This window comes from Manis javanica, chromosome 17, assembly GCF_040802235.1.
Source record: "Manis javanica isolate MJ-LG chromosome 17, MJ_LKY, whole genome shotgun sequence".
NCBI lineage: Eukaryota > Metazoa > Chordata > Mammalia > Pholidota > Manidae > Manis > Manis javanica.
In genome coordinates this window covers 38,312,518-38,339,082 of record NC_133172.1, presented here as the reverse complement: position 1 = coordinate 38,339,082, position 26,565 = coordinate 38,312,518, and the positions used below count along the sequence as shown (strand labels likewise).

The window sequence follows — 26,565 nt, the reverse complement described above, 5'->3', positions numbered from 1 at the left end:
TGACAGTAGTAGTAACAATTGTGGCTATTGTTGTAGTTGTTGTAGTGGTAGCAAACACGTATCATGGCAGAGACTTCTAACTGTTCACCAAAACTCCTTTTCCATGTACAGAGCTCTAACTGGGAACCTGGGTTCCCAGCCAGAGATGACAGTTCCCTGTCTCTCCTGCAGCTCAGTGTGGCCAGATTACTGTGTTCTCACCACTGGAATGTGAATGGAAGGTATATGCCCTATTTCCAGGACTGAGCTTTAATACATTGAGAGTGTTTAATCCATGCTTTCTCTTGCCCTACCCTCAAGCTAGAGCACAGAGAGGCCCATGACCCAGCCTTGACCATGCAGATAAAGAGGCTCAAGGAGATGATGGAGCAACAAGGGAAGGGACCTGGGTCCCTGCATGACCACATGGAGCTGAACCATCCCACCAATGTGAATCACTTACCTCTGACTCTTTCATGAGAGTAAAATAAAATTTTACATTATTTAATCCACTATATGGGGGAGGTAGTTCTTTGTTACTGCAGCCAAGGCTTTTAACTAGTACACATATTGAGCCTTACTGTGTGCCAGGCATCATGGTAAGAAGGGTTTTTCCTGAATTATCTCATCTTACTCTCACAACAATCTTATGAAGTAAGAATTATTACTGGTTCATTTTAGGGATGAAGAAACTCATCTGAGAGGTTAAATAAGCTGCCCAAGGTCAAACAACCTCTAGCAGAATAGCCTGGATCAGCGATTTCTAGGCTAAGACTGAGAGAGACTCAGAGTCCAGAAACCATGACAAGAGGAGATCCAACTAGATCCCAGTGGTCCTGGTGAGGCATGGAGCTTCCTTGCTGCGCTGCAGGCTAAGGGGCAGTAAGCGCCTATTGGTTCTGATATTCAGGATTCCCCCCAGGTCTCCCTAAGCAAGAATCTGCCAGACTGGTTGCCTCTACTCTCCCCAAAGCCCAGTTCCCTCCCCGGGCCTCCCCTGCCCTTACTCTCACCTGAGATTCTCTATCTGCCCACAGCCTTCCAAGGCCTCAGGACAGCGGGGCTCCAGGGGGCAGCCCTCAAAATCCAGGTGTATGGGGGTATCCCTGTGCCCCAGGATGTTGGTCAAGGCAGCCAGGTCAGTGTGGGTCATCAGGAAATTGTGGAAGCACAGTTGACTGGGGAGGCTTTGGGCCATGAGGCGTGCCAGCTCAGGCTCCTGGCTCTCACCCACACAGTGACACAGTTCAACAATCTTTGGCCCCGTGAGCCTGCGGGTGGCCAACTTCCCCAGTGCTTGCGTGACGGCAGCCTGTTTGGTGCCCACCCATGCCTCATGCTGTTGCGCCAGGTGGCTGAGGAAGGGACGGCAAGTGCAGGATGCCAGGCCTGCCAGGAAGGTGGGCAGATGTTCTAAGAGGCCCAGTCGAGCTTTGGTCCGCAGCACCCAACGAGAATGGAGGGTGATATGGTGGGTGAGTGTGTCTTTGTCCACCTTGGGGCTGGCCATTAGGTACAGGGCAGCAAAAAACTCCTGCAGGCTGAGGTGGGTGAAGGCATAGCCTGTCTCCTGGTGCTTGGGGCCTATGCAGACACAGAAGGAGGTCAGCAGGCCAAGGGCAGCCCCAAAAGCTATCGTGGGTGGGGGGATGTCTCCTGCAAAGAAGATAACCTTCCCAGCCTCCAAGCCCCTCAGGGCCACCTCACTGAGGCTCAGCAGGGAGTCAGGAGGCACGTACTTATGGGTACTGAGGGCGAGCACCATCTGCATGTAGCTCTGAGTCACAGTGGGCAGGAGGGCTGCAGACTGGCCTGGAGAGCTGCCTGGGAGCAGACTGTGGAGGCAGAGGCAGGCCACTTGGCACAGCGCAGGCACTGCACACATACTCCAGAGATGTCCATTCATCTGTAACTCTGCTAGGGCTGCCCCCTGTGATGGCTGGTCGCTGAAGAAGTGGCCCACGTACTCCTCCACCCGTGGCCCATCAAAGCCCCACATGTGGACCGTGGCTGCCTCTGTAGGCAGGCAGGCAGGCAGCTTCCCTGGACGGGAGGTGGTCATTATCCAGCAGCCAGGCAGAAGGGTCCCCCGGCAGAGGTCAGAGAAGAGGGTGAGGACTGGACCTGAGTCCTCAGGACCTGCAGTCTCCCTGCTGGAACAGGGGTGGAGGGCCTCATCCAACCCATCAAAGATCAGCAGGACTCCGTTAGCGTTCTCCTTCAGGTACTGGAGGACAGCATCAGGGCCTGCCTCGGGGCTCAGGTACAGATCAAAGAGGAGCTGAGGTAGCGTCAGTAAACTTGTGATCAAATTGAGCTGGCGGAATTCAAAAAGGAACAGGGCCTGGAAGCGGTCCAGCTGGCCATCAGCCCACTTCTGGCAGAGCCGGTGGGCCAGTGTGGTCTTGCCCATGCCCGCCTTCCCCAGGAGCACCGTCACCCTTGGGGACTTGTTGACTCTAAAGTTGAAGAGGTCCTGGATGCTCGTGTCAGTGCCATCTTCTTCCTGAGAGTCCAAGGGCACTGTGGCCCGGCTCCACTGCAGGACTGGAGGGACGTAGGCCTGGGGGAAGGCAAGCGGCTGCCCTGGCCCGGGGGTCCTCTTGCCATAGCGCTGCTGGGCAGAAGTCCTCAGCAGCTGCAGGTACCTCTTGGCCAACTCTGCAGGGGACGGGGAGATGGCATGAGGGCAGGAAGTCTCTCTGTCCCCAGAACTCCTTGTCCTAGTATCAGATGTGGGGAGCCTATAGTTTCTGCTGTGCATGTATGACAGGAGGGTGGGGGGTCTTATGCCACCCAAATTCCTAAAAGGAATTGGTTCTACATTAGCACAGGTTCTAGCAGCTATTTAAATAGGGAAGTCTGACTGGGCAAGTGTGGATTATGGTTCTATTTGCTTTGCAACAATATAAGTTGTGTTAAGTTTTCAATAAGATGGGGAAGGCAAAAAGGGGCATTTCTTTTACCACGACTTAGTGGAACAATCTCTTACCATGATATCTGGGGAACCCGTGCCCTTCCCCAGTCCTTCAGTTCTGCAATGCCCAGGGGTGAGTGCTGACAACATGCAGGCCCAGGCACTGACCGGTTACAACTGTGGGAGCTGCACCCCTACTCTGCTACATAGAGACTTTTTAGTTGCTGGGACACTATGAGATCTTGGGTAGCCCAGGGGAAGGACTGGAGCCACTGCTGGAAGATACTGGGGACCCCCACTCGGGGGTCTCAGTTAGTGGCCTATTTATATAGATGTGAATCCTCTGACCACCTGTGAATCTGCTCGCTATGTCCATGGGGGTTGGGTTTCCCACCTGGTGGGACAACTGGTCGAGAACTAGGGCTCTCCTGGACAGCTGGTGGAGAATGAGAGTTCTGTCTCTCTGACCTGGCCAGTCACCAGCAGCTCCCATGTCTCCCATGGGTATCGAAGGGCTTTTGATTTGGGTGGGGAGCTTCCCTGGTATCTTTCTTTCTCACGCCTAGACTGGCTAATGAGGGTCCAGGTCTGAGGTCATGCTCATCACCTCCCTGGGGATCTCTCAATCATGAGAACATGGGGGTGTCCTTGGAAGAGCCTAGATGTTCAAACTACAACCTGTTGGAATGCCCCCAACTCCTTTAGCTGAGCCATCCCTGGAGGAGCCCCTCTGACCTCCTGGGGGATGCCCAGTCTTGCCAGACCCAGCCCACTCCTCTCCCCACCCAGAACCTCCAATTCTTTCCTCCTGGAAGCTTGGAAGACAAGAGTCACTGAGCTCCTGGAGGCTTGTCAGCTGGGGTTGGAGTCCAGCTGTGTTCTGGCTCCAGGGCTATCTGATCTCTGGGTCCAGGTCCCTCTCCATCTTGGGACCCACCTAGCTGCTGCTTCTTGCATTGCTTCAGGAGGGGTGAGGAGCCACAGCTCTGATGAGGCCGCTTGAGGCCTAGAAAGAATAAAGGAAAGAGTAAGGGGTAAGGTTTGGGGGCCTGGGCCGAGGGGGTTCCCAGCATCTTCAGGGAGCTCTATTCCACAAACAGGCCTCAGGTCGACAAGCATACCCACACTCAGGGACTGAGCAAAGGCAGGTAGCAGGAAAGAATTAATCAACACTAGCTTCTGCTTGCAGAATAGGGTCCAGGCCAGGAAGGCTCTGAGCCTGAGGGAATCTCCCAGTCCAGGAGGCAGGGGGCAGGGCCCACAGCCAGCATCCTCTGAAACACTCAACCCCAAGCACTAATCATTCAGGAAGGAGCCAGCTCTGTTGAAACCATCATTGGTTGCAAAACTGAAGTTGCCAACAAGTGTGGTCAGGCCTGTGCCACTGGGCTTTATTACATCCTTATCTCACATTTTCCACACTTCCACCCTTCCCTTCATGGTTTCGTGAGTTCTTATCTGGTTGCATGGATTTTCAAGAATCACTTTAAGGCCTTTTTGAAGAGGTTGGGAAAGGAAGACTGAAAATGAGAAGGAAGGGAAGAGAGAAAGGAGGGGAGGAAGAAAGGGAAAAGGACTTACGGAAGAATTTTAAGAAATAAAGCAGGATTCTCCTATAGCCAGGTAGTAGTGACCAATCAGAAGAGCCCCTGGAGCAGGCCCCCTGCCCTGCTGGGGGTTAACTTTCTAGTTGCTGGATTGAAAGAAGACCCAGGGATCCCCAAAAGGGACTAGAACTAGTTTGAGAATTCTTCAGAATTTTAACAAGTCCTCTATTAATAAGATACTAAATATCCATCAGGCCTGGTCACAGGCATGTGACAATTATGCCAGCTCAGTAATAAGGGTCAGAAGGGACCAGAGACCAGGACAAACAGTTTTGATTTGTTGGAGAGCTGGGTGGACACTTTCTGTTAAAGCCCATTGATGTTACTGGCATGCACGGCTGTAAGTAAAAAGTCCGTACTTCTATAGAAATAAGGGTTCTGAACCCACAGTGAACGTCATATTCAATGATGAAAGACTGAAAGCTTTTCCTCTAAGATCAGAAACACAGCAAGGATGCCCACTTTTACCACTTCTATTTAACATAGTACTAGAAATCCTAGCTAGAGCAATTAGGCAAGAAAAAGAAATAAAAGGCATCTAAATCAGAAAGGAAGAAGTAAAATAATCTCTGTTTGTAGATAATAAGATCTTATGTGTAGAAAATCCTGAAAATTCCACAGAAAAAAGCTTTTTAGAACTGACAAATGAATTCAGGAAAGTAGCAAGATACAAAGTCAACATGCAAAATTCAGTTGCATTTCCATACACAATGGACAATCTGAAAAGGAAATTACAGAAACAGTTCCATTTATAATAGCATCAACAGGAATAGAATACTTAGGAATTAACTAAACCAAGGAGGTGAAATTATACAATGAAAACTATAAAACATTGCTGGAAGAAATTAAAGAAGATATAAATAAATGGACACACATCCCAGGTTCATGGATTGGAAGACTTAAAATTGTTAAAATGTCAGTACCATCCTAAGTGATCTATTTTTTCAATGCTGTCCCTATCAAAATCCCAGTGATGTATTTTGCAGAAATAGAAAAACCTATCCTAAAATCTATAGGGAATCTTAAGGGACTCTGAATAGCCAAAAGAGTTTTGAAAGGAGAATAAAGCTGGAGGACTCACACTTACTGATCTCAAAATTTACTACAAAGGTACAGTAATCAAAACAGTGTGTTGCTGGCATAAAGACAGACACATAGCTCAGTGGAATAGAATAGAGAGGCCAGAAATAAACCCTCACAAACATGGTCACATTATTTTTGACAAGGACGTCAAGACCTTTCAATGGGGAAAAGACAATCTTTTCAACAAAGGTGCTGGGAAACCTGAATATCCACAAGCAAAAAAATAAAATTGGACCCTTATATAATACTATATACAAAAAAATAACTCAAAATGGATCAAGAACCTAAATGTAAGATCTAAAGTGATAAAACTCTTAGAAGAACACAAAGGACAAAAGTGTCACTACATTGATTTGTCAATGTTTTCTTGTATAGGACAACAAAGGTACAGGTAATGGAAGAAAAAATAGGCAAGTTGAACTTCATGAAAGTCAAAAAGTTTTGTACACCAGAAGACACAGACTAAAAGGGCAACCCCCAGAATGGGAGAAAATATTGTACAACACATGCATCTGACAAAGAATTGATATCCAGAATATACAGAGAACCCCTGAAACTCAACAACAAAACACAAACAAGCCAGTTTAAAAATGGACTTGAAGAGAAGTTTCTCCAAAGAAGGTATACAAATGGCCAATAAACACATGAAAAGATATCAGCATCACCAGTCTTTAGGGAGATGCAAATCAAAGCTACAGGTTGGGGCTGGGAGCCGCGGGGGAGGGGCAGGGGACTCGTGCAGGGGGATAGGGGATGATGGTTTATGGGAAGCAGCTGTGACCAGCCACCACCAGCCTCCTCCTCTTCCTCCTCACTCCACCCTCCTCCTGCTCCCCAACCCCAGGCCTCACCATGGGGGACCTGAGATTCAGGTTGACTTTCTTCACCAGCTCCCAGCTGGCTGGGGAACCCTGAAAGAGAGGAGAGAATATAATATGCTGTGGGGATGTGGCATGATGCCTTGGGACCAGCTCTGGACTGTTGTCTGACTCAGGGCGAGTCCCTCAGGGCAAGTCCCCAACAAAAGAGAAATAAAGTTCACACTCAGTGACCTGTGAAGGGCACAAAGGGTGGCCGTGAGCCTTGAAGGCAGCTGTGGGCAGAAATGTGTGTGCATATTGCAGGTCTGTGCACATACAGGTGTGAGTGCGCACACATGTTTATGCCTGTGTATATGTGTTTGCACACATGTGTGTGCAGCACACTGGTGCAAACGGTGAAGCCCCTGCATTTCCTACACTCTGCTTTATGGTAGAGTTCTCGTGTGAGTTCTCATTTCCTCTCCAAAAACACTGCTGTCCTTCAATGTTCTGTGTTTTCCCACAGCGCTATGTAGACAGAAGGTGCCCAAGAAACGCCCATTGAGCTCAACAGAGTTCAACTCACCTGCCCATCAGTAGGGATCAGAGGGCTCTCCCTATGACTGCTTCTGACCACATTACAAAAAGAAACCCTCTTGGGCATTATGGGCTATTTGGAATTTCTTAGCTGGAAGGAGTCATCTGGTCCTTTCTCTCTGCATCCCACCTCCCTGGACAACTGGGGTGGGGCAAAGTGGAAGAAAGGGTTCTTCGGGTTCCTAGCCACTTTGGTGGCATGAGGGAATTTGCTCTAGAAGTGCTCAGAAACAAGGAATTTTGCTCCTGGCTTGGCCATGCTGTTTCTGTGTGACTCAGGTAGGTCCCAGCCTTCCTGGGCCTCCCTGGCTCCCTAAGACGGACTAGCTGACTGCCTTGCAACTGTCCTGTGAGCTCTTACCATCTTCATGGCCCCAAGTGCTCAGCAGGGGCACCTCCAGGTCCAGTGGTACATCCAGCTCCATGCACACACAGTGGATGAACGCCTGCCAGGTGTCCACCCCGTGGCCATGCAGTTCACTGAGCTGTAGGATGACCATTTGTGTGGGGTCTGGAGCCTTGTTCCTGGAGCCCAGGTCCATGTTGGGGAGGAAGAACTTCATCTTGGTGTTAAGCCATTCTGGGTATTGGCTGAGCAGCCTCACAAGCCAGCCCCACAGGTTCTTGGTGCCCAGCTGCAGACTAATGGGGTCCATGAGGAGGCAGCCCTGCAGAGACAGGGCAGGCAGGTGAGCTAGGAGTTTGGAGGCAGGTGATCTGGGGGCAGTTGAGTTGGGGCACAAGTGAGCTGGAAGGCAGGTAAGCTGGAAAGAAGTCAAGAAGGGCAGTTAGGAACCACTACCCACATCTGAGGGGCAGAAAATACGCAGATAGGTGGCCTCCCCATGGAGTCTCAGTGCCTCTGTCCAGAAATTAGTCTGCTTCTTCTGCACCTGCCCACCCGCCCCCGCTCTGAGCTAAGCTCATGGCACAGACAACTAGTTGTCCCCCAAAATCTGTTCTCCCCTTCTTTCTTAGTACTAGAATCCTTAAATATTCCCTGGATCATCTGGAATAGACTTTATTTCTCAGCCTCCCTTGTAATTAGATGTAGCCATGTAATTAAATTTTGGCCAATGGGATATAAGTGGAAATGCTATATATCCTTCTTTGCCTCTTCCTATTGCCTGGAATGTCAATGTGATGCCTAAACCTTGGGCAGCCGTATTGGATCATAAGGCAGAAGCCAGTGCTGAGGAAGGTGGAGGGTAAGGCTTTTCACCTGCTCTGGACTCTGACTTTGAACTCCTACTACATGACGGGGAAGTAAATTTCTATTCTGTTTAAAGCACTGTTGCCAAGGGCTTTCTGCTACTCACAGTGAATCTAATCCTACCTAATATAAGCCATGTCTCTGTCTCAAAGCAAATTCTCCCCTTCTCAACTGGAACTCTCAAATAACCAATATAAGGCAAGGGGCACTTACATAGCAAAAGCCTATAAAGTATGCAGTCCCTTGATTCTGAAACTTTTTTTCTAGTACTCTAGCCTCAGGAAACAATCATGGATGTACATAAAATTTTTAATTACAGAGGTGTTCACTGAAAGATAATTTATAATAGATAAAAATTGGAAGCAGTGTAAATGTCCTTTTACATTGGGTATTAGTTTACCAATTGGTCGTCCATCATACAGTGGAATATGCTGTAACATTTCCAAATGTACTTCCTGGTACTATTTCTTTAATAATAATAGTAAACATTTAGAAATCACTTACCATGTGTTAGGTACTATTCTAAGTGTTTTATGTGTCTCATAAATCCTTACAACTCCAGAGATCCCATTTCCAATTCTGAAAAGTGGGGAGGCCTGCCCAGGAGTTAGCCTTACCAACTCCCAGAGGTTGGGGCACAGGACTACGTGTCCTGAGATTCGGACCTCAGTTGCTCCCTTGGCTGCCAGCAGAGGCCTCCTCGGCATGTGTCCCCAGCCCTCTCTGGATATACTTCTGCAAATGGACTAATAGCAATAGCTCCTTGCTCAGGCACAGAACTTTAGAATTCATGAAACATGCTTACCTCCATGGGTAGGCATGGATCGCCATCCCCACTGCACAGATGGGAAAACTAAGGCCACAGAAGGGTACAGGATGTACCCAAGGTACATGGCAGGGTCAAGCTCAAAACTGAGATTTCTTGCCTTTTAGGCCAATAAATTTCCAAGGCTTTAGAGTCCTAAAGGGTACAAGGCAAGGGCTAAGACCCTGGGCTTTGATCTTGGCAAGAGGATATGGCCATGGCCTAGGGCACAGTTGCTTTTCCAGGCTACAGTGTCCAAAGTCTACCCCGCCCTAAAGAAATCAGCCACAGCAGCTAAGTGGCAGGTGGAAGTGAGGAGTGTCCACAGGGCATAATTTCTGGGCAAATTCTTCACTGTCAGATTTTCCTCCCACCAGTGTAACACAAGGCCTCTGTTTCCACCATTAGTACTTTACCCCCTTGGGGAGAGACATGGTCAAGGATAACCTCCCCTGGGAGACAAAACACAGTATATCACTACTGGTTAGTGATGCTTCTGTGGGAAATAGCCTTGGAGACAGAGGATTACAGTAGAAAGAACCTCAGCCCCAGAGTTAGGAGACTAGTATTCTTGGCCCACCTCTGTAACTAACGCTCTGTGGTTGGCATTAGGGCTGTTTAAGATATTCGCTTTCTCTTTCTAGGCCCTTGGTAGGATTGCACTTCTCTGCCCCTGTGAAATCAGGCAGGGCCAAAAACTTGTTTGGCAATGAAATATGCTAAAGAATGATACGACATGTCTATGCAGAAGTTTAAAGAGCCAGTGTGGGATCCACCTGTACCATAGGAACAAGCTGCATTCCAGATCTAGGCTGCTCCTTTAGCCTGGGTCTGAGAAAGAGGAAAAGATGGAATAGAGGTCCCAGTTAACTGACAGTAGTCAAGAAGTAGGAGCAAAATAAATGTTTGCTGTCATAGGTCAACTGGGACATTGGCTGCTGTTTTTTTTTTATTAAGGTATGATTGATATACACTCTTATGAAGGTTTCACATGAAAAAACAATGTGGTTACTACATTTACCCATATTATCAAGTCCCCACCCATGCCCCAATGCAGTCATTGTCCATCAGTGTAGTAAGATGCCACAGATCCACTATGTGCTTTCTCTGTGCTACACTGTTCTCCCCATGATCTTCCACACCATGTGTACTAAACATAATACCCTTCAGTCCCCTTCTCCCTCTCTCCCCACCTGCCCTCCCACACCCCTCCCCTTTGGTAACCACTAGTTCCTTCTTGGAATCTCTGAGTCTGCTGCTATTTTGTACCTTCAGTTTTACTTCATTGTTATACTCCACAAATGAGGAAAATCATTTGTCATCTGTCTTTCTCTGCCTGGCTTATTTCACTGAGCATAATGTCCTCCAGCTCCACCCATGTTGTTGCGAATGGTAGGATTGGTTTCTTTCTTATGGCCGAATAGTATTCCATTGTGTATATATACCACTTCTTCTTTATCCATTCATCTACTGATGGACACTTAGGTTGCTTCTCTATCTTGGCTATTGTAAAAAGTACTGCGATAAACATAGGGGTGCATATGTCTTTTTGAATCTGAGAAGTTGTATTCTTTGGGTAAATTCCAAGGAGTGGGATTCCCTGGTCAAATGGTATTTCTATTTTTAGTATTTTGAGGAACCTCCATATTGCTTTCCACAATGATTGAACTAGCTTACTTTCCCACCAGCAGTGTAGGAGGGTTCCCCTTTCCCCACATCCTCACCAGCATTTGTTGTTCTTAGTCTTTTCACTGCTGGCCATCCTTATTGGTGTGAGGTGATATCTCATTGTGGTTTTAATTTGCATTTCCCTGATGATTAGTGATGTGGAGCATCTTTTCATGTATCTCTTGGCCATCTGAATTTCTTCTTTGGAGAACTGTCTCTTCATATCCTCTGTCCATTTGTTAACTGGGTTATTTGTTTAGAGTTTTTATCATGAATGGATATTGAATTTTATCAAATGCTTTTTCAGCATCTATGGACATGATCATGTAGTTTTTGTCCTTCTTTTCATTGATGTGGTGGATGATGTTCATGGATTTTCTAATGTTGTACCGTCCTTGCATCCCTGAAATAAATCCTACTTACTCATGATGGATGATCTTTTTGATGTATTTTTAAATTCAGTTTGCTAATATTTTGTTGAGTATTTTTGCATCTATGTTCATCAGGGATATTGGCCTGTAATTTTCTTTTTTTGTGGTGTCTTTGCCTGGTTTTGATATTACACTGATGCTGGCCTCATAGAATGAGTTTGAAAGTATTCCCTCTTTTTCTACTCTTTGGAAAACTTTAAGGAGGATTGGGTATTAGGTCTGCACTAAATGTTTGATAAAATTCAGTGGTGAAGCCATCTGGTTCAGGTGTTTTGTTCTTAGGTAGTTTTTTGATTAGCAGTTCAATTTTGTTGCTGGTAATTGGTCTGTTCAGATTTTCTGTTTCTTCCTTGGTCAGCCTTGGAAGGTTGTATTTTTCTAGAAAGTTGTCCATTTCTTCTAGGTTATCCAGTTTGTTGGCATGTAATTTTTCATAGTATTCTCTAATAATTTTTTGTATTTCTGTGGTGTCCATAGTGATTTTTCCTATCTCATTTCTGATTCTGTTTATGTGTGTAGACTCTCTTTTTTTCTTTATAAGTCTGGCTAGGGGTTTATGTATTTTGTTTATTTTCTCAAAGAATTGGCTCTTACTTTCATTGATTCTTTCTCAATTTTATTTATTTATGCTCTAATCTTTATTATGTCCCTCCTTCTACTGACTTTGGGCCTCATTTGTTCTTCTTTTTCTAGTTTCATTAATTGTGAGTTTAGACTGCTTATATGGGATTGTTCTTCCTTCCTGAGGTAGGCCTGTATTGCAATATACTTTCCTCTTAGCATGGCGTTGGCTGCATCCCACAGATTTTGTGGTGTTGAATTACTTTTGTCATTTGTCTCCATATATTGCTTGATCTCTGTTTTCATTTGGTCATTGATCCATTGGTTATTTAGGAGCATGTTGTGAAGCCTCCATGTGTTTGTGGGATTTTTCATTTTCTTTGCATAATTTATTTCTAGTTTCATACCTTTGTGGTCTGAAAAACTGGTTGGTACAAATTCAATCTTTTTGAATTTACTAAGGCTCTTTTTTCTTCTTCTTCCCATTTTATTTATTTATTTATTATTTATTTTGGTATCATTAATCTACAATTACATGAAGAATATTATGTTTACTAGGCTCCCCATTCACCAAGTCCCCCCTACATACCCCTTCACAGTCACTGTCCATCAGCGTAGTAAGATGCTGTAAAATCACTACTTGTCTTCTCTGTGTTGCACAGCCCTCCCTGTGCCCACCCCCACTATACATGCTAATTGTAATGCCCCCTTTCTTTTTCCCCGCCCTTATCCCTCCCTTTCCACCCATCCTCCCCAGTCCCTTTCCCTTTGGTAACTGTTAGTCCCTTCTTGGGTTCTGTGATTCTGCTGCTGTTTTGTTCCTTCAGTTTTCCTTTGTTCTTATACTCCACATATGAGTGAAATCATTTGGTACTTGTCTTTCTCTACCTGGGTTATTTCACTGAGCATAATACCCTCTAGCTCCATTCATGTTGTTGCAAATGGTAGGATCTGTTTTTTTATTATGGCCGAGTAATATTCCATTGTGTTTATATACCACATCTTCTTTATCCATTCATCTACTGATGGACATTTAGGTTGCTTCCGTATCTTAGCTATTGTAAATAGTGCAGCGATAAACATAGGGGTGCATCTGTCTTTTTCAAACTGGAGTGCTGCTTTCTTAGGGTAAATTCCTAGAAGTGGAATTCCTGGGTCAAATGGTATTTCTATTTTGAGCATTTTGAGGAACCTCCATACTGCTTTCCACAATGGTTGAACTAATTTACATTCCCACCAGCAGTGTAGGAGGGTTCCCCTTTTCCACAACCTCGCCAACATTTGTTGTTGTTTGTCTTTTCGATGATGGCGATCCTTACTGGTGTGAGATGATATCTCATTGTGGTTTTAATTTACATGTCTTTGATGACAAGCAATGTGGAGCATCTTTCCATGTGTCTGTAGGCCATCTGAATTTCTTTTTTAGAGAACTGTCTGTTCAGCTCCTCTGACCATTTTTTAATTGGATTATTTGCTTTTTGTTTGTTGAGGTGTGTGAGCTCTTTATATATTTTAGATGTCAACCCTTTATTGGATCTGTCATTTATGAATATATTCTCCCGTACTGTAGGATACCTTTTCGTTCTATTGATGGTGTCCTCTGCTGTACAGAAGCTTTTTAGCTTGATATAGTCCCACTTATTCATTTTTTATTTTGTTTCCCTTGCCCAGGGAGATATGTTCATGAAGAAGTCACTCATGTTTATGTCAATGAGATTTTTGCCTATGTTTTTTTCTAAGAGTTTTATGGTTTCATAACTTACATTCAGGTCTTTGATTCATTTCTAATTTACTTTTGTATATGGTGTTAGACAGTGATCCAGTTTCATTCTCTTACATGTAACTGTCCAGTTTTGCCAGCACCATCTGTTGAAGAGACTGTCATTTCCCCATTGTATGTCCATGGCTCCTTTATCGTATATTAATTGGCCATATATGTTGGGTTAATGCCTGGAGTCTCTATTCTGTTCCACTGGTCTGTGGCTCTGTTCTTGTGCCAGTACCAAGTTGTCTTGATTACTGTGGCTTCGTAGTAGAGCTTGAAGTTGGGGAGAGAGATCCCCCCCACTTTATTCTTCCTTCCCAGGATTGCTTTGGCTATTTGGGGTCTTTGGTGGTTCCATATGAATTTTTGAACTATTTGTTCCAGTTCATTGGAGAATGCTGTTGTTAATTTGATAGGGATTGCATCGAATCTGTATATTGCTTTGGGCAAGATGGCCAGATATTAATTCTTCCTAGCCAGGAGCATGGGATGAGTTTCCATTTGTTACTGTCCTCTTTAATTTCTCTTAAGAGTGTCTTGTAGTTTTCAGGGTATAGGTCTTTCACTTCCTTGGTTAGGTTTATTCCTAGGTATTTTATTATTTTTGATGCTATTGTGAATGGAATTGTTTTCCTGATTTCTCTTTCTATTAGTCCATTTTTTATCGAGGCTCTTTTTGTGGCCTAGTATATGATCTATTCTTGAAAAGGTCCATCTATTCTAATGGGTTTTTCAGTGCCTCTTTGTTCTTACTTATTTTCTGAATGACAGAAGGTTTATCTGTCCTTCAGAGTAAGTGGAGTGTTGAAGTCTCCTAGAATGAATGCATTGCATTCTATTTCCCCCTTTAAATCTGTTAGCATTTGTTTCACATATGTAGGTGCTCCTGTGTTGGGAGCATAGATATTTATAATGGTTATATATTCTTGTTGGATTCACCCCTTTATCATTATGTAATGTCCTTCTTTGTCTCTTGTGACTTTATTTGTTTTGAAGTTTATTTTGTCTGATACAAGTACTGCAACTCCTGCTTTTTTCTCTCTATTAGTTGCATGAAATATCTTTTTCCATCCCTTCACTTTTAGTCTGTTTATATCTTTAAAGTGAGTCTCTTGTAGGCAGCATATAGATGGGTCTTGTTTTTTTATCCATTCAAGTGACTCTGTGTCTTTTGATTGGTGCATTCAGTCCCTTTACATTTAGGGTGATTATCGATAGGTATGTACTTATTGCCATTGCAGACTTTAGATTCGTGGTTACCAAAGGTTAAAGGTTAACTTCCTTACTACCTAAGAGTCTAACTTAACTCACTTAATATGCTATTACAAACAAAATCTAAGGGTTCTTTTCTTTTTCTCCTCCTTTTTCTTCCTCCTCCATTTTTTATATATTAGGTATCATATTGTGTACTCTTTGTCTATCCTTTGATTGACTTTGGGGATAGTGAATGTAATTTTGCATTTGCTTAGTAATTAGCTGTTCTACTTTCTTTACTGTGGTTTTATTACCTCTGGTGACAGCTATTAAACCTTAGGAACACTTCCATCTATAGCAGTCCCTCCAAAATAGACTGTAGAGATGGTTTGTGGGAGGTAAATTCTCTCACCTTTTGCTTATTTGGAAATTGTTTAATCCCTCCTTCAAATTTAAATGATAATCTTGCCAGATAAAGTAATCTTGGTTCCAGGCCCTTCTGCTTCAGGGCATTAAATACATCATGCCACTCCCTTCTGGCCTGTAAGGTTTCTGCTGAGAAGTCTGATGTTAGCCTGATGGGCTTTCCTTTGTATGTGATCTTATTTCTCTCTCTGGCTGCTTTTAACAGCCTGTCCTTATCTTTGATTTTTGCCATTTTAATTACTATATGTCTTGGTGTTGTCTTCCTTGGGTCCCTTGTGTTGGGAGATCTGTGGATCTCCATGGCCTGAGAGACTATCTCCTTCCCCAGATTGGGGAAGTTTTCAGCAATTACCTCCTCAAAGAAACTTTATACCCCTTTCTCTCTTTCTTCTTCTTCTGGTACCCCTATAATGCGAATATTGTTCTGTTTGAATTGGTCACAGAGTTCTCTCAATATTCTTTCATTCTTAGAGATCCTTTTTTCTCTCTGTGCCTCAGCTCCTTTGTATTCCTCTTCTCTAGTTTCTATTCCATTTATTGTCTCCTCTGCCATATCCAACCTGCTTTTAATACCCTCCATTGTGCTCTTCAATGATTGGATCTCTGACCTGAATTCATTCCTGAGTTCTTGGATATCTTTTTGTACCTCCATTAGCATGTTAGTGATTTTTATTTTGAACTCCCTCTCAGGAAGAGTCATGAGGTCCATGTCATCTTTCTCAGGGGTTATACTAATTTTACTCTGTACCAGGTTCCTTTGGCATTTCATATTTGTATATGGCGCCATCTAGTGTCCAGAAGGTCTACTCTCTGGAGCTGCTCAGCCCCTGAAGCAATGTTGGGGGTCACAGAGGAGTGGGATTGGTGTCTGGGGGGAAGGAAAGAGCTGTTTCCTGCTTCCCAGCTGCTATGCCTGTCTCCACTGCATGAACCAGTGGGCTGAGCACACAGGTATAAGCTTTTGTCCCAGAGCAGCTGGATATGGATCCCTGCTTTCCACAAGTGGCTGGAATCTTAGTCTCTCCAGGAATTCTACCTGTCTTAGCTTTCCAACCCTGTAATCACGAGAGTATCATGAAAGCACCATGAAATGTAGGTTTGTGCTCCCAGAGCAGATCTCCAGAGTTAGGTATTCAGCAGTCCCAGGCCTCTACTCTCCCCCTGCTCAGTTTCTCTTCCTCCCGCTAGTGAGGTGGGGTCGAGGAAGGGCTTGGGTCCTGCTGGGCCACAGCTTTGGTACATTACACTGTTCCGGGAGGTCTGCTTTTTTCTCCAGGTGTATGCAGCCTGGTGCAGTCCTCTTTCCTGTTGCTCTCTCAGGATTAGTTGTATTAATTATATTTTCATACTCTATGCAGATTTAGGAGGAAGCCTCTGTCTCATCTCTCATGCTGCCATCTTTAATCTCTGGCTGCTGTTTGTTACTGCAGCATAAACTGGCCTGTCCTAGCTGATATACTCCTAGTATGATCTTAAGCAAATCTCTTCCCTATGTGAGCCTCAGTCACACCATCTCTAAAATGAGCTGACTAGATGCTGTCTCAAGGCTCTTCCTGATTTTCCATGTCCAGTGATTTTCACTATCATGCTGAATGGTGGTTAAGGGTAGATTTGTTGTGTGGGGGCAGCTCAGAGAGGTAAATATGGGCAGGGTGCAGTCTTGGTAGGGAGTAGGAGTGGAGTGAAGAGTGGCTGGAAGGGACAGAGAGGAAGCAGTGGGGAAAGATCACCTACTTGGCTTCCTGGTTCATCATAGGTGCTCTAGGATGTTCGTGGAGATGGTCTCATGGGTGCCTGGGCCCAGTGCATGTGCTTTGAGATGGATCTGTGGGTTGTGTCCATAGGCCAGGTCCCTAAGGAGAGAAGAGACAGGGTGTTCTCCCCTCACCTCTGAGGACAAATTTCATCCCAGAAAAGTGCCCTTGCCTTTATGCACAGATCTTGTTCTTCCCCAACCACAGTTCTTATTGTCCCTGGACTGTGCCTGGCCCAGCATCCCTGGTGTCACCTCCTGCCACACCTGGCTCAGAGGAATGTCTCTCTTCCTGCTCCAACTTGGACATGAACCTTCTTATAATGACCTGTACCATCCTTCAAATCCATCAGATTTATTACAGCTCATTTATTTGGATGAAAATGGAGTAACCTCACCAAAGATGCCAACTTCCTTTCTCAGTAAAACCCCAAAAAGGGTAGGATTTTCAATCTTCTTTCTTACTACATTATGAAGCAGTTTTTAAACAGTCGAGAATAACACTCTTCTTTTTTTTTATTTTGGTATCATTAATCTACAATTACATGAGAAACATTATGTTTACTAGACTCCCCCCTTCACCCCATTAGTCACTGTCCATCAGCATAGTAAGATGCTGTAAAATCACTACTTGTCTTCTCTGCAAACACTCTTCTTAATGAGAAAACCTAGAGGCATTGATCACTGCCCCATAAAATGATGCTCTGGCACAAATGTCCATATAACCCACCTTTAGAGATCTTGCCTAAAGATATGGAACAGACAAGAAAAGAGATGGCCAAAAGTATGTGGAAGAAAGGCAGAAAGGGAAAAGATCAGTGTGTGCACTGATTGTGTGTCTGTGAAGTGCGAGGACTGTGACCACAAAGTTCCAGGACTTCAGATAAATCCTCGCCAATGTGGCACATTCTAACATAACACAGATAAGTACTGTAGGGACAGATAAGAAAAAAAAACAGCTCCTGTTGAAGAGATACTGGGGTACTAATGGTATTTTTGAAAACAAACTGTCAAATTCTAACAGGAGGAATGGAGAGAGGCAGTAAGAGATTGAGGTAAAGCCTTGCTGTGGACTGAATGTTTGTGCCCACCCCAAATGTATACGTCAAAGCCTAAATCCTTGGGGCAATGGTGTTTGGAGGTGGGGCCTTCGGAAAGTCATTGGGTCATGAGGAAAGGGCCCTTATGGTGGAGTTAGTGTCTTTATAAGCAGAGAACAGGACAGCTTGCTTCCTCTCCGATCACCACCACGTGAGGAGCAGGCAGCCATCTCCAAACCAGGATGAGAGCTCTCACCAGTCACCAGATCTGCTGGCGCCTTGATCTTGGACTCCCCGGCCTCTAGAATTGTGAGAAATAAATGTGTGTTGTGTAAGCCAGCCTGCCTATGATATTCTGTTACAGTAGCCTGAATGGACTAAGACAGACGTGCTTGTAACCACAGAAATAAAAGAAAATACCCTCTAAGTTAATACGTAGATTGAAGGCAATGCCCCTTTAATTATGGAAGGATAATTTCAATAACCTGATGAAATTATAATTCATTTAGACAAAAAGGGGCAGAAATGACAAGTGTGTGTATGCTTTAAATACTTCATAATAAACATTTTAAGTTAGAATTAGATAAAAAGAAAAGACATGAAGGCAGTTAGAGCCAAGCCTATTTGTTGGGTGGGGTAGGAAAAAAAGAGAGGTTTCCAAACATAATACAGCCTATTATAAAATATACATCACTAAAACTTTATGGAACTGTATTAAAAAGTAGAAAAAAATGACCAAAGGAATGGAATAGACTTCAAATTATCTCCACATTCACTTAAAACTCACCATTTAATCAATAGTATTAAGAGAAGAAATGATACACAGTATTAAAACACAGTAATAATACATGTGTTTTAAATTTAAGGAATTATTTCTTACTTAAGAACTGAAAATAACATTTTCTGTATGGGCAAATTAAAACCACAATCAGATGCCATTTCACACCCACATTGAGTGGATATAATGAAACAGGACAATGCAAGTGCTGGTGAGGATCAGAGAAATAGGAACTTTTATCCACTGCTGGTGGGAATGGAAAATGGTGAGGCCGCTTTGGAAAAGAGTTTGGAAATTTCTTAAAATGTTAAACATAAAGTTATCATATAACCCAGCAATACCACTCTTGGGTCTGTACCCAAGAGATATGAAAATATACATCCACACAAAAACGTGTACACAAATATTCCTTATACATAATAGTCAAAAAGTGAAAACAACCCAATATCCAAAAACTCATGAATGGATAAAAAAGTAGATGGTGTATCTACATAATGGAACATTATTCAGCAATAACAGGAACAAGTTGCTACATGCTACAACATGAATGAACCACATGAACATTATACCAAGTGAAAAAAGCTCCCAAATATACTACCAAGTAAATTCAAATTTAAAAACACACAGCACATGTGTTTTTCAGTGTGTGTGTGTGTGTGTGTGTGTGTGTGTGTGTGTGTGTGTGTGTGTGTTTGCATACATACAGGCTAACTCTAGAGTTACACAAGAAACTGGAGACAGGATTGTGTGGAGGGAAGGGGCCTGAGGAAACCAGACAAAGAAGAGCCCTTTCCAATGTACTCTTTTGGACCACTTTGTACCATTCAAACTTTTTAACAGGCACATTTTTATTGCAAAAAGAAAAACCATAAAAGTATTTACATTAAAAACTAGAACAGACATTTCCCTAATGTGTAAGGAAGATAAATACATGGTGGTGAGTAAGCACAAGAAATTATCAGTGATGACTCATAGAAATGGAAGTTCCCTACATGTGAGATAATTAAACTAAAAGAGAAACAGGAAGACAAGAAGCAAGGATAAATACATGCGCTAAGTATGACAGATGCTAAAAATTCAAATTAAAAAGCAATTCATGCCTACCTTTTAGTTTAACATTTGTGTGTGTTACACGGACACAACGACATTTCACTGGAAAAGTGCTTGAAGTTGAACAGGTAATGTAATGAATATTTGCTGAATGCCAGGAAAGTGCCTTTTGGCATAACTACTCCTTTTGGAGGCCTCACATGTATTAAAAAATTTCTAAGTCCAAAACTGAGCTGCTGTTCTCTCCTGCCAGATTGCTCGCTCCCACCACTACCTTCCTCATTTCAGTGAAGGGTGGCGTCGTGCTTAGGCCAACAATGGCTTAATTTTTCCAAGTGTATTCTAGAAACTCACTTCCTCCGCTGCTATCGCTCAGACCTGGTGGTAATTTCTCACCTGAATGCCTGCCTGCACATGGAGACCTGGTCTCCTTCCTTTTGCTCGCCCCCAACATCCTGTACACAGGGGCAGAGGGTCACTGCTAAAACGTGGCCCACATCTGCTCGGAACCTTCCCAACTCACCTTCCCATCTCACCCCGGGTGACAGTCAAAGATCTCAATGCTATCAAGTAATTTAAACAGTTACTTTCAAAATCAAACCTGATAACTTTAAAATTTCCCTCATTGTATTGGTTGTCCCGCCCCCCTTTTTCTTTTAACTTTTGGTAATGAATGGGTTTGTTTGTTTTTTTGAGAAAACTGCTTATTTTATCAAGAATGTTCAAATTTAGTTGAGCCCACAGTTGTAGATAATATTTTCCCTGTACTTTAAAATCTGCGTGCCTTCACATTTAGTTCAGTTTATTTTGCTTTGTCTTTTTCTCTTTATTAGACCTAGCAGTTGGTATGGCTTATGTTTAAAAACAAACAAAATAAACTTTCATTTTCACTTACCAATTCTGTAGAATTTTCCCTTTCTAGTTTTATAATTTTTGTTTTTATCTTCCCATTTCTTTTCCCTGATTTGCTTAGACCATCATTACTCTTTAAATTTATGAGTTAGTTTATTGTTTAGGTCATTTTGAGTCTTTTCATTTAAAAAAATAATAAGAAAAAAATAATAATAATAATAAGAGAAAACACTTCAGGCCAATTTCCATAAATTTATGTCAATTTTATATCAAATTTATATTAGATTGCTAGTATATTATCATTATTCTTTTCAATAGAGTCATTTAATAAAAGGGTAAATTATTTTTCAAACCTTTGCCATTAATTTTTTTGCTTGGCTATACTGTACAAAGAATAAGCCATATACAATTTCTGCTTTGGGGGATATGTTTAAAATTTTCCTTTTTGCTTGGTATATATCAAATTTTTTAATTTCCATGACATTTAAAAAGATGTTCTTTTTCAATAAATATGGATTTATATCTCACAAATTATGCCAAAATAAACTCTAGGTGGGGCCCATATTTAGATGTAAAAATTTAAACCATGAAAGTACTAGAAGACTATAGGTGTTCATTTGTGATTCATAAAGTTATACATTTAATTTTTTGCATTTTTTTCTGTATTATATTTCACACAAAAAAGAGCTTAAAAGTTTAAAGTGCTAAAAGAAAACACAGGAAAAAGCTTTTTTCAAAAATAATTTCAGAGAGGGCTTATCTAAGCATAATACAACCATCAGAACTCATAAAAGAAAAACCAGATGAAATTGACTAGATGTAAATTAGGATTCTTGTATTGCCAAAGAACACAACAAATCAAGTGAAAGGACAAGTGACAAACTGGAACAACATCTGCGAGTTGTACCACAAAGACATGAATTTTTGAAAATATTTCAAGAGTTACTAAAAATCTGTAAGAAAAAGAACAACAAACCCGACCGAACATGAGCAATTTGCAGAAAAGGAAATACAAATGTTCTTGAATATATGACAAGTGTTCAGCCTCACAGGAAATGAAAGAAATATGTTAACACTGAAGAAAGAGATACCATTTTCCAGGTCTTAGATTGGCGACGATATTATACAGCTGGCAGGGCTGTGAATTAATAAGCACTGAGATGCATTGCGAATGGAAAGGTAAACCAATATACAACCTTTATCTCCCCAATTGCAAATGCCACACAGCCATACCTAGCAATTTCAAGCCCAGGTACTTAGATGACAGATATATTCATAATGTGAGAAAAAAAAACACATGCTCAACAAAGTTAACAAATGTTAATATGGCCTTGCCTATAATAGAAAAAAATTGGGAAAAACCGCAAATGTCCATTAAAGAGGAACTGGTTGAATCATGGCACATCCATACGATGGACTTCTACATAGACATTAAAAAGAAAGAAGCAAAACTATGAAGTGAGATGGAACAGTGTCCACGACATATTAAAATTTTTTAAAAAGAACAAGGGCAGAGTAGGGTATAGAGTGTGGTGCATTTGGGGGAGGAAAAATAAATGTGCATGTTTAAAAATACATAAATATTTCTGGAAAAAACTCACAATAGTAATTGTCCCCAGGGAGGGAAACCTATAGAATTTTATATTGTATGAATATATTATCCAATCAAAATTAAATTTAAAAATTGAGTATTTCTATAACCTTAATTGTACAGGTTGTTATTTAATCTCTTATGTTCATATTTATCTGGTTGGAGTATCCATCAAAGATTGAGGGAGACAGTCTCGGTCACTGGGCTTCTATCAATTTCTCTGTGCATGACTAGCAGCTTTTTATTTACATATGAATCCTGAGGTTCATGTTAACCAATGCATAAAGCTTTGTTACTGTTCTGCAGAAATCAAGAGAGCAGAGCTGCTGCTAACACAACAAAGAAAATAAAGCCCAATGAACTCTCAAGCCTTCATATTTGCAATTAGCACAGGGACTCTGACCTTCAGTGCAAAGTGTTACCTCTAAGGATGACCAGTGCACCCCTGGGACAAGGTGATCAAACACGGGGCTCAGAGAGAGGCAGCAAAAGGCTGGGGGTCACACAGTGCCCAAAGGAAGCCCGGCATGCGGATCTGCAGTCCAGTGCCCCTGCCACTCCAGGTTCAGACTGCGAGAGGGAAAGGGCAGGAGGCATGCCTGGAGGCCATGTCGGGGTGCTGGTCTCACGGAGAGGTGGACAGGGGAGGGTGACGCCATGCTGGCTTCAATTCTACAGCAGATCCCTCCCACTGTCCTCTTTGCTGTGCTCTGTGGGAATCTTGCCTACTATTCGGGAAGTGAAACTGGCATGGAGGTTAGAGGAGGGAGCGGAGAAATCCGACCCAGTTCTCACTACAGCTCCAAAATATTTGCCCCTGCTGCTCCCTTTGCCTGCAGAGCTTCTCCTCCAGCCCACATGCGTATGCATATATATGCATGCACACATGCCCCTTATCTCAACAACACAGTGTTTCGAAAGTTACCCATATTATTAAATCCACACCCCTCTAGTGAAGTTACTATCTGTCAACATAGGAAAATGTTACAGAATCATAGACTATATTCTCCATGCTGTACTACCATGCCCAACTTGTACTATCATGACCATCTTATATTATAAATGAGAATTTTTGTGCCCCTTTATCCTCCTCACCCTTGCCACAAACCTACCCCAACCCCTCCCCCATGGTAACCACCAGTCACTTCAGTATTTGAGTCTACTGTTGTTTTGTTCATTTTTTGTTGTTATATTCCACAAATAAGTGATATCATATGGTATCTATCTTTTTCCACCTGGCTTATTCACTTAGCATAATACTCTCTAGGTCCATCTATATTGTTGAAAATGGCAGGATTTCTTTTTTATGGCTAAATAATATTCCGTTGTGTATATGTACCACATCTTCTTTATCCATTCATCTACTGATGGATGGAAGCTTATGTCCATCTACTGATGGACATTTTTGTAGTTTCCATATGTTGGCTTTTGTAAATAATGCAGTGATAAAAACAGGGGTGCATATATCTTTTCAAATCAGGGATTTTGTTTTCTTGGGGTAATTCCTAGAAATGGAATTACTGGGTCATATGGTATTTCTATTTTTAGTTTCTTGAGGAACCTCCATACTGCTTTCCATAGTGGCTGCACCCATTTACATTTCCACTGACAGTGCAGGAGGGTTCCCCTTTCTCCACATCCTGCCAACACTTGTTATTTCTTGTCTTTTGGGTAGTGGCCATACTAACTGGTATGAGATGATATCTCATTGTGATTTTGATTTGCATTTCCTTGATGATTAATGATGTGGAGCATGTTTTCATGTGCCTGTTGGTCATCTGTCATTTTCCTATGGAGAAATGTCTATTCAGGTTCTCTGCCCATTTTTTAATCAGGTTACTTGTTTTTTGGGTGTTGAGGTGTATGAGTTCTTTATATATTTTGGATGTTAACCACTTATTGGATGAATCATTTATGAATATATTCTCCCATACTGTAGGATGCCTTTTTGTTCTGCTGATGGTGTCCTTTAGAATCTTTCTAGTTTGATGTAGTCCCAAATGTTCATTTTTTATTTTGTTTCCCTTGCTTAGGGAGATGTGTCCAGAAAAAATTGCTCATACTTACGTGCAAGGTATTTTTGCCTGTCTTTTTTCTTCAAAGAGTTTTACGGTTTCATGTCCTTACATTTAGGTCATTTATCTATTTTTAGTTTACTTTTATGTATGGGGTTAGACAGTAATCCAGTTTCATTCTCTTGCATGTAGCTGTCCACTTTTCTCAACACCAGTTATTGAAGAGGCTATCTTCCCTATTGTATATTCATGGCTCCTTTATCACATATTAATTGACCATATATGTGTAGGTTTATGTCTGGGCTCTCTTTTCTGTTCCACTGATCTATAGGTCTGTTCTTGTGTTAGTACCATACTGTTTTGATTGCTATAGCTTTATAGTATAGCTTGAAGTCAGGGAGTTAAATAACTCCAGCTTTGTTCTTCTTTCTCAGGATTAGTCTGGCTACTCAGGGTCTTTTGTGATTCTATATGAATTTTAGGATTATATGTCCTAGTTCATTGAAAAATGTTGTTGGTATTTTGTTAGGGTTTGCATTGAATCTGTAGATTGCTTTGGGCAGGATGACCATTTTGACAATATTATTTCTTTCTATCCATGAGCACAGGCTGGAGTTCTATTTATTTGGGTCTTCTTTAATTTCTCTTATGAGTGTCTTACAGTTTTCAGAATATATGTCTTTCACCTCCTTGGTTAGGTCTATTCCTAGGTATTTTATTCTTTCAGATGCAATTGTAAATGGAATTTTTTTCCTGATTTCTCTTTCTGCTAGTTCATTGTTAGTATGTAGGAATGCAACAGATCATGTGTATTAATTCTGTATCCCACAACTTTGCTGAATCCAGTTATTAGTTCTAATAGTTTTTTTAGTGGAGTCTAGGATTTTTCTGTGTAGAATATCATGTTATTTGCAAATAGTGACAGTTTACCTTCTTCCTTACCAAGTTGGATACCTTTTATCTCTTTATCTTGTCTGATTGCCATGGCTAGGACCTCCAGCACTATGTTGGATAAAAGTGGTGAGAGTGCACATCCTTGTCTTGTTCCCAATATTAGAGGAAAATCTTTCAGTTTTTCACCATTGAGTATGATGTTGGTTGTGGGTTTGTCATATATGGCTTTATTATGTTGAGGTACTTTCCCTCTATACCCATTTTGTTGAAAGTTTTTATCATGAGTGGATGTTGAATTTGGTCAAATGTTTTTCAGCATCTATAGAGATGATCATGTGCTTTTTATGCTTCTTTTTGCTAATGTGGTGTATGACATTGATTGATTTGTGATTATACCTTCCTTGCATCCCTGGAATAAATATCTCTTGGTCATGATGGATAATCCTTTTGATGTATTTTTTAATTCAGTTTGCTAATATTCTGTTGAGGATTTTTGCATCTATGTTCATCAGGGATATTTGTCTAAAATTTTATTTTTTTGTAGTGTCATTGTCTGGTTTGGGTATTAGAGTGATGCTGGTCACATAGAAAAAGTTTGGAAGTATTCCCTCCTCTTCTACCTTTTGGAATACTTTAAGAAGTGTGGCTGTTAGCTTTGGGCAGGTAGAATTTGGCTGTCAAGTCTTCTGGTCCTGGACTTGGTGTGTTTGGGGGTCTTTGATTACCAATTCAATTTCATTGCTGGTAACTGGTCTGCTCAGATTTTCTGTTTGTTCCTAGGTCAATCTTGGAAGGTTGAATATTTCTAGGGAGTTGTCTGTTTCTTCTAGGTTATCCAATTTATTGCTCACCATCCTCTTCACAACTCCCTGCCTTACACAGATGACTTCCTCTGCCTCAAACGCCCTTCCCTGTTTCCCCACCTTGGAAACTCCTCGTTCTGGAGCCAGCTGGACTCTTGCTCCCTCCTTAGGGAAGTTTTCCCTGCTGGCTTCCCAGACCAAGTCACACCTCCACCACTGGGCTTCACCCATTAGTGTCCTCTCCTTTCTCTTCCACTGCAGGTCTTGCCACTCTGCATTGTCATTTCCTTTTGGCCCTCCAGCTTCCTTCATCAGGCAGCCAACACCTCAAGCACAGGGACAAGGGCTGGCTCTGGATGAGAGCAAACACCATGGCACTAGGGCCCTGGCTCTGAGTCTCTGCTAGTTACCAAAACTGTATGACCTTGGTCCCTTGGTACCTCAGTATTCTCATCTATAAAATGGGGATGTTTTAGGTCAGGCTTCTAAAAGCAAAGGCCAAGACAGGGGTTCCTGTAAAAGTCATGTAGAGTGTAGAGGAAGAGGTTAAGCAGAGATATGGTTTCAGGAGCAGTCTAGCTTCAGCTTGACCCACGGGGATCTCTGGAGTCTGAACGATACCACAGAGTTTGTCCTGCTAAGAGGCAAGGGGAAGGTCACTATAGCCCATATCAGTCAGTCATTGGCTGTGGGCCACATCTGGTGGATAGGAGAAGGAGGCATCGCTGCTCAGGAACCTCTGC

At 42.5% G+C, this 26,565-nt stretch overlaps 1 protein-coding gene across 8 annotated transcripts in view; it reads right to left on the bottom strand.

Annotated features, from left to right (window-relative positions):
- Positions 1 to 26,565, bottom strand: part of NLRC5 (NLR family CARD domain containing 5) — a 102,013-nt gene that overhangs the window by 44,818 nt on the left and 30,630 nt on the right. For 4 of the 8 annotated variants that reach the window (XM_073226538.1, XM_073226542.1, XM_073226535.1 and 1 more), the window contains exons 2-6: positions 16,781 to 16,899; positions 7,345 to 7,651; positions 6,438 to 6,497; positions 3,834 to 3,902; positions 993 to 2,640 (exon numbers count right to left, since the gene is read on the bottom strand). In XM_073226538.1, the coding sequence (XP_073082639.1) occupies positions 993 to 2,640; positions 3,834 to 3,902; positions 6,438 to 6,497; positions 7,345 to 7,639 (2,072 nt within the window). In that variant the 5' untranslated portion in view covers positions 7,640 to 7,651; positions 16,781 to 16,899. Of the gene's footprint in view, positions 1 to 992; positions 2,641 to 3,833; positions 3,903 to 6,437; positions 6,498 to 7,344; positions 7,748 to 16,780; positions 16,900 to 18,095; positions 18,141 to 26,565 lie in introns of those variants that run through there. The other 4 variants (XM_073226537.1, XM_073226536.1, XM_073226539.1 and 1 more) reach the window with 4 other exon arrangements.